This window comes from Lepidochelys kempii, chromosome 7, assembly GCF_965140285.1.
Source record: "Lepidochelys kempii isolate rLepKem1 chromosome 7, rLepKem1.hap1, whole genome shotgun sequence".
In the NCBI taxonomy this organism is placed as follows: Eukaryota; Metazoa; Chordata; order Testudines; family Cheloniidae; genus Lepidochelys; species Lepidochelys kempii.
The window spans coordinates 28,210,258-28,226,564 of NC_136386.1; the positions used below are offsets into that span (position 1 = coordinate 28,210,258).

At 36.6% G+C, this 16,307-nt stretch overlaps 1 protein-coding gene across 9 annotated transcripts in view; it reads right to left on the minus strand.

Annotated features, from left to right (window-relative positions):
• Window positions 1–3,302: 3,302 nt before the first annotated feature.
• The window catches only part of CACNA1D (calcium voltage-gated channel subunit alpha1 D), a 324,438-nt gene continuing 311,433 nt past the window's right edge, over window positions 3,303–16,307 (minus strand). For 5 of the 9 annotated variants that reach the window (XM_078853623.1, XM_078853620.1, XM_073351556.2 and 2 more), the window contains 3 exons: window positions 9,826–9,947; window positions 6,740–7,060; window positions 3,304–5,482 (listed from right to left, as the gene is read on the minus strand). In XM_078853623.1, the coding sequence (XP_078709749.1) occupies window positions 5,189–5,482; window positions 6,740–7,060; window positions 9,826–9,947 (737 nt within the window). In that variant the 3' untranslated portion in view covers window positions 3,304–5,188. Of the gene's footprint in view, window positions 5,483–6,739; window positions 7,061–9,825; window positions 9,948–16,307 lie in introns of all 9 variants that reach the window. The other 4 variants (XM_078853625.1, XM_078853622.1, XM_078853624.1 and 1 more) reach the window with 2 other exon arrangements.

Consider the following 16,307-nt stretch of genomic DNA (forward strand, 5'->3'; position numbering starts at 1 on the left):
AGGTGGGGAGAAAACCTGGATTTGTGCTGGAAATGGCTCACCTTTATTATCATACACATTGTAAGGAAAGTGATCACTTTAGATAAGCTATTACCAGCAGGAGAGAAAACCTTTTGTAGTGATAAACACCCATTTTTTTCATGGTCTGTGTGTATAAAAACATCTTCTGTATTTTCCACTGAATGCATCCGATGAAGTGAGCTGTAGCTCACGAAAGCTTATGCTCAAATAAATTGGTTAGTCTCTAAGGTGCCACAAATACTCCTTTTCTTTTTGCGAATACAGACTAACACAGCTGCTACTCTGAAACCTGTTTATACTATTGCAGCGCATTCCCTAGCTACAGTGTGGTATAACTTATAATCATACACACATCCCATAATGCATTAAGTGAATGCTGTGGTATCATAATAGAGCATTTAAAGGGTCAGGAAATGGCAAAGTTAATTTTGCATGCACTACTGCATTTGTACTTTTTATACATACACATTACTATAATATTCAATCACACAGTTAAAAACAAGTCCTCAAATACATTTTCCCTGCACCCAAAAATACACGCACATATTGCAATATTTGTTCACTCCTTTATCCTTACAGTATTTTCATGGTCATGCTTCTCTAGCTGCTTTATTGATTTAGGCCTCAGTGCTCCAGAATGCAGGACGGCTTTGTAGCGCTCCTTTGATGCAAAGCAGCCTTAAAGGCAGTGAATCAGCCATTGAGAATTTTGCCTACCTATGGGAATCCTTAGGCTGGTGCAGAGTCACAATAAGCGGTTCCTGTGTTACCCCCTGGCTGCTGCTGCTGTATTCCTGGTTAGGTGGGCCTCAGCTCCAACTGATCCCAGGCTGCTGTAATGGCTTCTGGGGCTATTGGTGTAATATGCTTGAACATGCTCTGGGGACTGGGCTGGTGCCTAGCAGTGCCAGCACTGGGATGTATTAAGGCCACTTTACTCCTCCATGTCTTGTTTAATCTGAGAGCACAACTTGGCTGATCCAGAGAATCTGGCTCTGACTTTTTATATGGTAAATGCTCTCTTTGCTATGGTGTGCATTTGAGTAACGTTGTCAGCCCCATCTAGTTACAGGGCCTTTCCATAAATTATTTAGCAGATTAGGGGTTGCCTGGGTGGGGCCTTAATTTTGTATGACAGTATTTGTTTCAGTGTTACAAGGAGAGGTAGGTGGATCTTGAAAAATCACCAAAAAAATGTGTTACATAATTTATGGATGCTCCCAAATAAGCAGATGAATCCTGCTTTAAGAGCCTTCCATGTGCTAAGGCAGTTAGTTACAACCCAAAAACTAGTTGAGCTGGGAACTTTGATGTCATTAAACATACCAGCATTTTCACTGTTACTCTGTGCTGTGGTAGGTGCTCTTCGTTCTTTTTGTTGTCCCACCTAAGCCGTCTGTTGAATCTTGCTAGAGACATTACCATCATTTCCATGGCAATAAGTGTCTCAGACACAGGTCGAGGGCCCTGGCAGATCATATTATTCACGCATAAATACTCTGAATAACAAAAAGGGCTAAACAAATGAAAATTGGTCAAAAACATCATTTTGTATCAATATTCTTATTTCATGTTTCCTTCGGTGTGGAAATTGCTTTCAAAAACAGAAGAAAATTAGCAATATTTCTAAAGCTGTATTTTGTTAGTCTCGGGAGAAAAAAAAATCAATTAGTTGTTTCTATAACCTGAATTTTCATGTAAAGGCTGTTTAGTCTAAAGTCTGTTTGCAAAGGTTGGGTTTCAGCTGAGCTGCTAACAAGTGATGTAACTATAATTGAAACATGCAGCTGTCAAACACAGCAAACCTGATGGGTCAGATTGTAATACACATTTATAAAAGACTTAATTTAATTGTTCCTATCTTCATTTCAGAAACAGCAATGCATTTACTCATCTTATTTCAAAAATAAATTTAAAATGAAAAATTTTCTCAGATTATGATGATGCAAACCACTTTCTTGGATGATAGGCCTCTGTCCTCCAGGCTCCCAGAAGATATTATTGAAATACTGGATGACATTGTGCATACTTGCCTGTGTTTGGGCTATGTGTTGATGACTGGAAACTATATGTTTTATTAATCTCTAGAGCCCTATATAGACAGATACAGTGATCTCTGCCCAAAATCTGCCAAGTTGCTTAAATGAATAGTTAAGGTTACCTGAGTATTTGTAGTATTTCCTATATTTATGAGAGAAATTAGTGAGTTATCTAATCGAATTAGCAAGATTTTAATATATAGAGACATATAGAGGGAGACTATTTCACTCTTACAGTGCCATAACTGAGCAGAAAGGATGTTTTATGTATCCTTATAATATATTCTCATGATTTTTTTTTTAAAAGATTGAATACGTGGTCTATTGTAGCCAGATTTTCAAAACCCTCTATTTTCATGCAAAATAGTAACTCTGCCTTAAGAAGAATATTCAGGGTAGACACTAATCATATAAAAGATTTATGTGTGTAGCATCCCAGTGAAGACAGCGTAACTTTGTGCAGTCATGAGGTTCCACCTGGGGAGATTATGTCAGAAGGCTGCGACCTTATATAACTTTTATATAGTTATAAAAATGCCATGTACAGTATCTACAGAATTTGGAATATGTTAGTAGGAATCACTGTAGTGAAGAAATTTAGTTTGAGTTTCTAAGGTGACTAGTGATTTTCAGCATCCAACTTCAGACACCTTAACGGGGCTGATTTTTCAGAGGGTGGGTGCACTGAAATCTGTGAAGCTTCACTATTATTACCTTCGGCCCACCCCACCCCCCTCCCCAAGAATCTGACCCACAGTAATCTCATCTGATACAGAAACTTTATACTCTTGACTTCCAAAGTGTTCTGTTTTTGTAAGCCAGGGAAGTATAACTAAAAATGTGAAGTTACTAATGCTAAACAACCTAACCAAGCATGTTAAGAGGTGACGTGTGCATGAGTCAGTCTGACACAGTTTGTAGGGGCTGTTAGGAAAATTTTCCTATTTGTTACATGTTACTTTTTACAAAATTCTTTGCTTGGAGTCTGATACTGCTGGCCTTTTACACACAAAATGCCTTATCAGCTTTAAATGCATGTTTTATATACTTCAGATCAACGATTCATAAAAAGTTTAGGCTAGAATAGCGTAAATCCTTAGGCGTGCATTTTCCAAATGAAAGACACCATTTTGCCGAATGCTGCAATAAGCATTTAACTTTTGGAGATTACACTGGTTGAAAGTGTTAGATGAAGGAGCCCCAAGTATAATAAAATTATTACACGGTTTTATTCTGAAGAACATTTTGCATTTGCTTTAATACAAAATGATGTAGGTCAAGAAATAATTTACAAACCCTTAAGTTATTATCCTGGCATTTGACATAAGAATGATTCAAGAAGAGGTCTGAAAGGTATCCATAGCAAACTTTCATTATGTACAAAAATGTTTATTGACATGTTTTATATGTCACATTTTAAAAATGTGAACTGAATTGCTACCTATCTTGTTAAGTACAGGTAAACCCTGATAAGGTAACTTTGCAGAGCAAGTCAATTTTATTCAGTGTTAATAAAATAGAAGATTTTGACATTTCCCCCCAAAATTGTATTTGGATCAGGGTTTTACTGCATCGTGAACAGAACCTAATCCCTCTTTCAATTGCATAAAAATAAATCCTTTAAAGTATATAATCTGCACATAGAACAGCAAAAGGGGAGAGGCAATAAAGTAGTATTTTTACATCAGGAATCTGATTGGTTCTGGGGAGAGTCCTTTTATCTTGTTTTTCATTATGAGCGGAATAATTAGTACACAGGATTGGAATTAAGACATTTTCATCCACCTGCAAAACAAATTTCTGCCCCATATTCTGAATACAGAATTAGGCTATTTAGTCAATTTAGTTGTGATAAAATTATAAATGTCTCAAGACCAATGAAGACTTGGCCAATTTTTTCAATTAATTTAGTATTTATCTATAATTTTAGGATATTTATAATAAAAAGATCACAGCTTATTGTCAGTCAAAAAATTAGCAGATAATTTCCATTCTTTTAATTTTCTGAATATAGGGCTGAAAATAGACATCTGTGCATCCCTTATGTAAAGAGAGATGCTTATTGACTCAAAATATTTTATAAAATCTGAATATTGTCAAGTTTCTCTAAACCTGACACTTTACCCCAAAAAGAGATTTACATTGAGTGGTGGCTCTAGTTAAATATTTATCCTATAGCTCTATATATTCCAAGTAAAAATACTTATATCTAGAATTCTGCGGAGAATTACAATAATTAGGTTTCATAAATATTGCTGCAGTTCAATTACGGTACAATAATTACAAAATATAGAACATCTCTTTACAAATACAAATTATTATATATTACAATTCATTTACAGTAATTTCTACTATATAATTTTTAACAAACTATCTTAACTAATTCTACTTTAACCTGGTTGCAAGTGCATTAGTAAGAATGCAATTATTCCAGTATATTTTGCCCTTAACATGATAGTCATAAAACAGACTATCTGAATGATATTTTCCTATGTAAACTAATGTTACATATGACAGAAATGTTTTTAGGTTCTTTTTTCCAAAGATTTCTGGTAGGTAGAGTTTGACATATTTTAGAAGAGTGTTAAGAAAAATAAATCAGGAGGCAAGTTTGAAAACAATATTAGAATGGATATGCTGAATGCAGTGAACATTTGATATGCTATTGAATGCTGAGGAAATTACACTTTTGATTGCCATCACCTGTCTCACATAGTAGTCTTCCCCACATATTTTTGTGCTGGACCTACACACATTTTTCATTCAGAAACTCCTGCTTCACTATGAATGACAGTAGCACAAGTTTGAAAGACAGGCAAGATATTACACCTCAGAACTCTTCTCTAGACCTCTGGAAATGGGATCTTCAGAATTGGCTTGGTTTTACATAACTCTATTCCTACTGAGGAAATGAAGATTCTGTGGTAAAGGACTTGACGTACTACAGCATTGATCACATTTCAACAACCTGGAGACACTTACTGATAAATAAATTATGGCTTCCTTGAGGTGTGACATCACTTGTACAAAGCTTGATTAGTTATTAATTCCAGCTAGTGCCTAGCATCTTTGAACTATGAGGCACTTTTTCTGTTATTAAAAATTATTTATTTGTTTCTTGCTAAATACTATAAGGTTGTAATGCATATCATTTCATCAGCTAAGTCTTCTTCATATCTACCAGTGTCTTGTTCTTCATCACTATCACCAGGACCAAAGTCTTGAAGTTCATAATCTTGCCTGCTTAAAATGGGGAACATATCCCCAGTGGTCCCATTGCTAATATTTCCATTGAGAAGGTTACTTGCTGCACTTTCCATCTCGTCAATAGTCATGTCACAAGCATCAGCAATCTCATGTTTAGTAGCTGAAACAAATTTAGGGTCCTTTGCATACCGCCCTAGGCCTTCAGATATAAGTACCTGAAAAAGAAATAGGATAAATGTGGATTCAATGTTTAGAATGAAGAGCAGGTTATAAATAAATACACAGCAAGCGTCATGTTTCTCCTGGATAGCTTAGGTGCAAAGCCCAAGAGATTCTATGAGCTGAAGTCACTAGAGCAACCAGAACAAAATCTTACGTGTAATTAACTTGCGTTTACAATAGTCAAATGGCCCCAAAGAGGGTTTATCAACATAGTAAGGATGTCACTGACAATGCATGACATTCAGTTCTTTTATAGGAGGTTTAAAATGAATCAAGCCCTTGATAAACATCATACACTAAAAACTGGTTTACTGTAATAAAATTTAAGGAAGAATTCTGCTTGAAGCCACACTAGGCAATAAAACTTCAAGCAAGTGTATAATAAAACTTCAGCTAAAATGTTTTCTGTAGATGACAATTAAGTTACATCTGGTTCACAGCTGTGGGAAGGAACTGATGTTGGAGATGGGGAGACTGAAAATTATATTCCTGAGCATGACACATGCTACTTAGCTAGACTGATAGGAATGTTCAATAACATTTTACAATTGGGAGAGTAATGATAATGATAATTCTCAGCACCCTACATAGTATTCTTTGTTTTTAAAGCTTTGTAAACAAACAAACAAAACACTTACTAATTCATAATATTATTGAGAGTACATGCAAAGAAACAACTGTGCCATTTCTTCGGAGTGCAATGGGCATTCCCCATCAGCGCACCCCTTCCATATCTTTGCACAATCCTTGTGTTCAGGTTAGCAAGGACTTTGATGACTTTGGACCTTGCATAAAAGCACCAGAAGGACAGGCACCTTCTGCCATTCCTTTTCAGTAAGCCATTATGGAAGGGCACCGCAGTATCTAGTTCTTAATATTTAGCCAACAGTGAAACCTTGTTTTAAGTCATATTCTTGAAGTGCTCCCAATTTTCATTCCTCTCTTTGTTTTATACTTTAATACATTAGTTCCTGGGATGAAGTTGTCAACATGTTCTCTCTCTGACACTCATGCTATGACCAAGCCCTCAGGTGGGGAGTCAGTGGACTTTGATTTACAGTAGCTGAGGATCTGGTCCATACCTTCTTTTCCCCACCTTACTTTTTGGGAATTTGAATTTGAAATACAGTATTTCTAGTGAAATATGTGGATTAAGTACACTCCAGTGTGGTATGTTCCAGATATATAGTAAAATTAACATAAAACTGAACAGACACACTTGGCTACTTCAGGGATTATTCAATACTTACCGCTTCTACCAAACTGTCTGCACTTCTCTGTTTGTCACTATGTTTATGCCTAAAGTCATTAGGTACAGTTAAATTGGCTGGTGTGAATGTTCGGTAGGAAATATCAGGGTCATCTGTATACCAGGAGCTCCTGTTCAAAGACGGTAGGCTGCCATTCATCTGCTCTGTAGATTCAGCCCTGTCAACTTGGATTAGAGGTGTATAATATGGAGTTCGGTCCCGGTTGGGTGGGGTAGCTGGTGGGGTGGCCCAGGAACGTGTTGAACGACTTGGTGAATGTTTGTGAGCTTTACTGGAATCCAGACCTGCAACTGCCATGACCTGTAAAGGGAAGTAAAAATAGTACAAGAGTTAGCGTACCTCAAACAATCCTGTAGTCAGGCTTATTCCTCATTTCAAATCCAATCTAATTATTATATGTTTGATACTTGACAATATAAAAGACGGGGAGGAACGGAAATAAATTAATCGGCAACATAGGCAAGTATCTATCTAGTGGATCTTTTATTGACCAAACCCTATTTGATACACTGTGACTGAATATTTGCTTAATAAAATATATTCAGTAGGGCTGTCAAGCAATTAAAAATATTAATCGCGCTTAATCGCACTGTTAAACATTAAGAGAATACTGTTTGTTTAAATATTTTTGGATGTTTTCTACATTTTCAAATATATTGATTTCAATTACAACACAGAATACAATGTGTACAGTGCTCACTTTATATTTATTTTTGGTTACAAGTATTTGCACTGTAAAAAAACAAAAGAAATAGTATTTTTCAATTCACCTAACACAAGTACTGTAGTGCAATCACTTTATCATGAAAGTTGAACTTGCAAATGTAGAACTATGTACAAAAAAAATGCATTCAAAAATAAAACCATGTAAAATTTTAGAGGCTGCAAGTCCATTCAGTCCTACTTCTTGTTCAGCCAATTGCTCAGATGAACAAGTTTGTTTACGTTTGCAGGAGATAATGCTGCCTGCTTCTTGTTTACAATGTCACCTGAAAGTGAGAACATGGCACTGTTGTAGCTGATGTCGCAAGATATTTATGTGCCAGATGCACTAAAGATTCATATGTCCTTCATGCTTCAACCACCATTCCAGAGGGCATGCATCCATGCTGATGACAGGTTCTGCTTGATAACAATTCAAAGCAGAATGGACCAACACATGTTCATTTTCATCATCTGAGTCAGATGCCACCAGCAGTAGGTTGTTTTTCTTTTTTGGTGGTTCAGATTCTGTAATTTCAGCATTAGAGTGTTGCTCTTTTAAGTCGTCTGTTTAGTATATCTGGCACATAAATACCTTTATAATGGTGGCTACAAAAGTGCCAGACAAATGCCTGTTCTCACTTTCTGGTGATATTGTAAACAAGAAGACGGCAGCATTATCGCCTGTAAATGTAAACAACCTTGTTTGTCTCTTAGTGATTGGCTGAAAAAGAAGTAGGACTAAATGGACTTGTAGGCTCTAAAAGTTTTACATTGTTTAGTTTTTGAGTGCAGTTATATAAACAAAAAAATCTACATTTGTAAGTTGCATTTTCACGACAGAGATTGCACTACAGTACTTGTATGAGGTGAATTGAAAAATACTATTTCTTTTGTTTATCATTTTTACAGTGCAAATATTTATAATAAAAATATACAACATATAATACAATATATATGAAAATGTAGAAAAACATCCAAAATATTTTATAAATTTCAATTGACATTCTGTTGTTTAACAGTGCGATTAAAACTGCGATTAATCACAATTAATTTTTAATTGCAATTAATTTCTTTGAGTTAATCGTGTGAGTTAACTGCAATTAATCGACAACCCTAATATTCAGCAAGTAAGGCAAACAGACTATAGTCCCTGATCTTTGCTCCTTCCTTCCTGCAGGAACAGGTGAGGAAGAAGCTGGTTTTAATCTTTAAATTGGCTTTAAGCTCCTTGTATTTTGTGGCTGCCTGGGTCTTTCCCAGATGGCATGATATAATTCAGTTTAAGAGCTGCTCTGGCTGCAGCAAACCCTGTGGACCATCCACCATACAATCAGAGCAGTGTAAAAGGGACTAACACTGCTCAGAATTTGTCCCATGATACAACAGCAAACTATTTCATTCTATTTGAACTTTGATCTAGAAATCCTAGAACATCATGAAGTTCAACATGTCACAGAATATAGTATGTAGGTTAAACCAAATGGCATATGAGAAAGTAAACACCAATGAAAGCAGTAAGTGATAGTTGATTTATTCAGATGGGATACAGTATAAGGAGGGAGCTGTGGTGAAGGATTATTAGTATGTATTGCCAGTATTTTTAAATGTTTTCATTATTCCAAACACAGATTCCACCATCGTCATACATTACAGTGACCACCTATTACTCTATATTCAAGGGTCTAGGCATCAGTACAGTTTTGTCATTTTTAACTACTCTTGATCCCTTATTTGATAGGCCTGAAGGGACTAAGCTTATATATTTAAAAAATGAAACAGCTGTCAAGATCTCAGACTGCATGAAAAAAAAGACCAGTCGAACTTCTCTGAAAGAAAAGATTAAAAATAAACCCGTGCACGACAAAGTGCAGTGCCTGTAAAATAGACGGTAGTGTTGCTGCAGAGGAAGACTTTGCAAGGGCATCAGCTGTAGGGTAACCATATACCTGAAGCAGTTGTTCCAATATACTCATGTGTTAAAAAGCCTCAGGAACAGCAGTACTATTAACAGAGCGGCTAAAAGACCCAGTACCTGACAATATTTCTTAATCTGTGGGCATTTAGAATGGTTGGGAACATCATATTTTTATGGCATTCCCCAATAATATTTCTGTTGGTTGGTGTCAGATCATCTACAATATCTGAAGTTGTCATTTCTGAAGATTCAGCTTTAGGAGGCCTTGTTTCTGGCAACTACAGCAAAGATGGTGAGGTACACAACTGTTTGGAAGTAGGTCAAAGTACACAGGCAAAGTACAGAGCTTACCGATGGGTTTTCAAACAATCATGAAGCCAGGAGGTACAAGATCTAAGCTAAATTGGTCTAACTAAACATCAGTTTATAAAGATTTTTTAATTACCTGTTGTTGCATTAAATGCAGTGGTAAAGCAGTGCGATGGTGAAAAGTAGGAGAGAGAGGTATCTCATCTTGACTGCTTTGTCTGCGGAGGCATTCAAAGTTGAAGGAAGAGCGGCGATTTGCTAAAATGTAACAATGTTTCATTAGTAAAATGATTATGATCATTCTCAATGTCAAATATTTCCAAATTCCAGTATGGGTCAACCTAATACAACCCTGCAGGTATTGGGACAGATTTAAATGGGCTTTGTTGACTTACTGAAGGAGGCAGCTCAATACCCAAACTGGATATACAGGAGGTGGAAGTTGCATTTGTTAATAGAGCTAAAATTCAGGAAGGGTTCAAAGTGAGCACTTTAGAACAGACTGGGAAAGGCGCTTGACTCTGGCTGTATATTGTAAGCTTCTTGTGTATAGTTAAAATAACAATTAACTATTTATTTCTTCACTGAAGCTTTAAGTTCCTCATTGTAGCCCAGTGGGCTAGCTTGCCTTTATTATATTCAGTGGTTTGCATTATATTCAGCAGTAATGCAAGGAACCTACAGGCCTGACATTAGCTTCAGCAAGTTAACGTAAGACTTAAGGCCTATGACCTTTGAACAGATAAACAGCCAATGGAAACCCTAAGTATTGGGAAGCTGAAAATAGAGTGTTTAAAGAGAAGTTCTGGCCACAGGTACATGATCCAACCACATGAGTGTTATGGCAATGAACAGACATATAACAGGTACACGAGCTACATCCACAGATACCTAACCACAGAAGGGCCACGGTAACAAATTAACATATATAATAATAAGTTAAGATCATTGATATACTAACCCATAGAAAAAAGATACTCCAACATTAGTAAGTTGAGGAAATACAAATAAGGAAAAGAGGGAAATCCCCTACTGAATATGCATCAAACATAGTGGCATCAGCACAACATATTATAAAAGTGATATCCCAGCCTAGGGGTGGTACGAAGAAGGAGATGTAGTCCTTGGAAGGTGCCAGAATGATGGCCACTGGTGATGAGGGGGAAGGTGATGGTGATGAGGAAGATGATGGCTAACACTTCAGGTTGTTCTACAAGGGATGGTGTGAGTATATGAGTGTGCAGATGTATATTTTGTAGTATCTCTATCTACCTGACTGAGCTGGGGTGTTTGAGACTGTGCTAAATGTATTAATAAACTATTTGTAAATACAGAGGAGTTTCTATAGTGTGAATATTGCAACTGTGCACATTGGGGTTCCCAACTGTATAATAATTTGAATAATACTGGGCCTGATCTTGGGACAAAAACCTGTCGACCCTCCAAGTGGCATCTGGGGATCTCTCTCTGTATATAGATATATATATAAAACCTATAGATCAGGCTACATCATGCTGAAGAACCACACTTCCAAAGAGAAACTACCAAATCCTTGGTTCTTTGCAGGTCAATGTAATGTGTAATTTTGGAAACATTACACAAATCAAAGTAAATTAAAGTAGTAGTTTTTTGTACTAACCATGTTTTTAATATTGAGATAGATAAGAAGTAGGGCTGTCAATTAATTGCAGTTAACTCACGTAATTAACTCAAAAAATTAATTGCGATTAAAAAGTTTAATTGCGATTAATCGCACTGTTAAACTATATAATACCAATTGAAATTTATTAAATATTTTGGATGTTTTCTACATTTTCAAATATATTGATTTCAATTACAACACAGAATACAGTGCTCACTTTATATTTTTTATTACAAGTATTTGCACTGTAAAAAACAAAAGAAATAGTACTTTTCTATTCACCTAACACAAGTACTATAGTGCAATCTCTTTATCATGAAAGTTGAACTTATAAATGTAGAATTATGTACAAAAAATAACTGCATTCAAAAATAAAACAATGTAAAACTGTAGTGCCTACAAGTCCACTCAACCCTACTTCAGCCAATTGCTCAGACAAACAAGTTTGGTTAAAATTTGCAGGAGATAATGCTGTCCGCTTCTCGTTTACGTCACCTGGAAGTGAGAACAGGCATTCGAATGGCACTTTCGTAGCCAGTGTTGCAAGTTATTTACGTGTCAGATATGCTAAACATTCGTATGCCCCTTCATTCTTTGCCACCATTCCAGAGGACATGCTTCCATGCTGATGATGCTGGTTAAAAAAATAATGAATTAAATACATTTCTGACTGAACTCCTTGGGGGAGAATTGTATGTCCCCTGCTCTGTTTTGCCTGCATTCTGCCATATACTTCATGTCACAGCAGTCTCGGATGATGACCCAGCACATGTTCGTTTTAAGAACACTTTCACTGCGGATTTGACAAAACGCAAAGGAAGTACCAATGTGAATTTCTAAAAATAGCTACAGCACTTGACCCAAGGTGTAAGAATCTGAAGTGCCGTCCAAAATCTGAGAGGGACGAGGTGTGGCGCATGCTTTCAGAAGACTTAAAAGAACAACACTTAGATACAGAAACTACAGAACCCGAATCACCAAAAAAGAAAATCAACCTTCTGCTGGTGGCATCTGACTCAGATGTTGAAAATGAACATGCGTCAATCCACTCTGCTTTGGATCGTTATTGAGCAGAACCCATTATCAGCATGTACTTATATTAGCTGAATTGAAAAATACTATTTCTTTGGGGTATTTTACAATGTAAATACTTATCAAAAATAAACAAAGTGAGCACTGTACACTTTGTATTCTGTGTTGTAATTGAAATCAATGTATTTGAAAATGTAGAAAACATCCAAAAATATTTAAGTAAATGGTATTCTATTATTGTTTAACAGTGCGATTAATCACACAATTAATTGTGATTAATTGTTTTAATCATGCAATTAATCACGATTATTTTTTTTAATCTCTTGACAGCCCTAGTAAGAAGCCATTCCATGTTATTAGGAAAAACATATTTGAAGGCTAGAAAAGACAACTGTAATCATCTAGTCTGACCTCCTGTATAAAACAGGCTACAGAACTTCCCAAAAATTATTCCTAGAGCAGAACTTTTAGAAACATTGAATCTTGATTTAAAAATTTCCAGTGATGGAAACTCAGCTGTGACCCTTGATAAACTATTCCAATAGTTAATTACCCTAATTTCTTTACGATATACACTCTTATTTCCAGTCTGAATTTGTCTAACTTCAACTTCCATAATCTAGGTAAATTCCATCATATGTGGATTTCATGATGAAAAACCTGCGAGGTACCAATCTGTCCATGGAAACCATTCTTTGCATCTCTTTGAAAAGTACAGAAATTTGAAGATAGTGAGTAAGAAATAAGCACTTAAATCCAGATCCTCAAAGATATTGACTTCAAAGACAGTTAGGTGGCTAAATACCTTTGAGGATACCTTACGGCCTGATCTTTGCTGTACGGCCCCAAATCTCAGAGCTCCCAGAGCTGAATCTACTAACAAACTGCAATACTCACCCAAGGCACAGTGTGTTACATTAACTTGGATCATATCTGGATGCTCATAGAAATTCTCCAGTGTAATGTATCAGTTTTGGAATGTACACATAAATGTATCCTTCACAAACATCTCAAACATTAACTGATATGACTTAGTTGGATCTTTTTTCTTTTAAACCATGCTGGGGTATTAAAGTGCCAAAATGCACTGGTTTAAGTCGATTGATTTCACTGGCATTATCCCTGCATTACTTTGATGCAACTTAGATCAGAACCAGGCCCTAAATGTCTTTTCTGGCAAGAACATAAGATGGAACAGTCTTTCACTGGTAAATCTTCTTTAAAGACTTATCAGATTAATATTGTTTGTAACTGGGAGGACTTTAGCCCACCAAAATTTTATGAGGAAAAGCTGAATGAGGCTGACAGGCTGTTTCCATAGAGAAACCTCCCACTCCACTGCTCCTGAAGAGAAGAGACCATAGAGAACTTTTTAGCTCAAGGTTTCTCGCTCACTTATATGTACAGGGTATATATATTCCACTCTCATCTGAACCATATAGAGGCAAACCCCTTAACTGGGCTGAAGGGAAGAGCCTGAGATTTTCCAGTATCTTTGTTATCAGAGGGACTGGTGAAACGCTATATAGGAGCCTGCTTCCCTGAAGGACAGAGGAGGGGTCCCTTTCTAAGTTGGTGTTTCCTTGATGCCTTTAGCAGGAGGCTTGTAACTTTCTGGTGGCTTCACTTCTCACTCATTTGAAGGAAATTGTGGGAACATCTGGAGAGCAACATTTATACTCTCCAGTGTGATGACCTATAGGGATTTTGTGCTTTATCTCACTACCACCACCAAGGGTCCAAAAGGCAAAAGCTAATGAAGCTCAGAAGTGAGAGTCCTGCATAGATAGCATTATTAGAAAACTTATTGCAAAAACTGCTTAGGTATTTGTTGCTTTTCATTATGGTTTTCTACTTTTTCTTAAAAGAGCCGCTGACCCTACCCTGGGGAGGGTGGCAGTGACCCCATTACACTTCCCTCCCACACAAAAACTAATTCTTGACACACTTCTGAATCTTAATCAGATTTGGGGTCTTCATGCATTTTCACATTTTACAAATCAAAACTGCTCTTATTTGGCATTTCTTACATAATGAGTCCCAGGGCATTTTAGACTCTAATGACCCTTCCCCACTGAAGAAAAAAAGCAATAGAAATCAAATATGTTTTATGTCTAGCATTAAAAACAGAGTTACTATTTGCTTCTCAAAACAAACAAGGAAAAAAATGGTTTATACCCATGAAGTATCACAGTTCAAAGATCAAGATCCAAGTACTTTGTTTGGCTCGAAAATGCACCAGAAGACTGGCATTGCTAATCTATTTATGCTTGACTGGTATGTAAATCAGGACTACACTGGGATTTGGAGGATGAGAGGAGCAATGTTGGATGTAATACAAAAATTAGTTGGAAGCCAAAGTAAAGATTTGAGCAGTGGACAAAGTGACTGAAAAATAGGAGTACATGTCAGAAACGTGCTGGCAGCGTTCTGTGGAACTTGAAGTCTACAGAGTGTTTTATTGTCTGGTCTATGTAGCAATACACCACACTACTTCAACATAGAAACTAAAGTAGAAATGACCATTTCTGCACGCATGAGAAAAAACACAGACTAACTTCTAGTAATGTTTCTGAGATAATAAATGGAAGATCTGGTGTGAATTTCAAATAAGAGATCTTGATGATGAATATTACCAAGATATTTTAATAGGATATGAAAAAAGCCCATTGAAAGGGCAATGCTACCCCCCAAAAGTACTGGGGGGAAAACACCATCAATCCATTTTAGCTGTATTCAATCTGAAATTATATAACAATATAAGAACGGCCATAGTGAGCCAGACCAAAGGTCCATCTAGCCCAGTATCTGGTCTTCCAACAGTGGCCAATGCCAGCTTCCCCAGAGGGAATGAACAGAACAGGTAATCATTAAGTGATCCATCCCCTGTCACCCATTCCCAGCTTCTGGCAAACAGAGGCTAGGGACAGCATCACTGCCTATCCTAGCTAATAGCCATTGATGAACCTATCCTCCATGAACTTATCTAGTTCTTTTTTTAACCCTGTTATAGTTTTGGCCTTTACAACATGCTCCAGCAAGGAGTTCCACAGGTTGACTGTGCGTTGTGTAAAAAATACTTCCTTTTGTTTGTTTTAAATCTATTGCCTATTTATTTCATTTGGTGACTCCTAATTCTTGTATTATGAGGAGTAAATAACTCTTCCTTATTTACTTTCTCCACACCCGTCATGATTTTATAAACCTCTATCATACTCCACCTTAATTGTCTCTTTTGCGAGCTGAAAAGTCCCAGTCTTAATCTCTCCTCATATGGCAGCCATTCCATACCCCTAATAATTTTTATTGCCCTTTTCTGAACCTTTTCCAATTCCAGTATATCTTTTTGGAGATGGGATGACCACATCTGCACACAGTATTCAAGATGTGGGCATACCATGGATTTATATAGAGGCAATATGATATTTTCTGTTCTATTATCTATCCCTTTCTTAATGATTCCCAACATTCTGTTAGCTTTTTTGACTGCCTCTGCACATTGAGTGGATGTTTTCAGAGAACTATCCACAATGACTCCAAAATCTCTTTCTTGAGTGGGAACAGCTAATTAAACCCCACCATTTTCTATGTATAGTTGGGATTATGTTTTCCAATGTGCATTACTTTCACAGTTCATAACACTGAATTTCATCTGCTATTTTGTTGCCCAGTCACCCAGTTTTTAGAGATTCTTTTGTAGCTCTTCACAGTCTGCTTGGGACTTAACTATCTTGAGTAGTTTTGTATCATCTGCAAATTTTGTCACCTCACTGTTTACCCCTTTTCCCAGATCATTTATGAATATGCTGAATAGGACTGGGCCCATTACAGACCCCTGGGGGACACCACTATTTACATCTCTCCATTCTGAGAACTGACCATTTATTCCTACCTTTTGTTTCCTATCTTTTAAACAGTTACCAATCCATATGAAGACCTTTCCT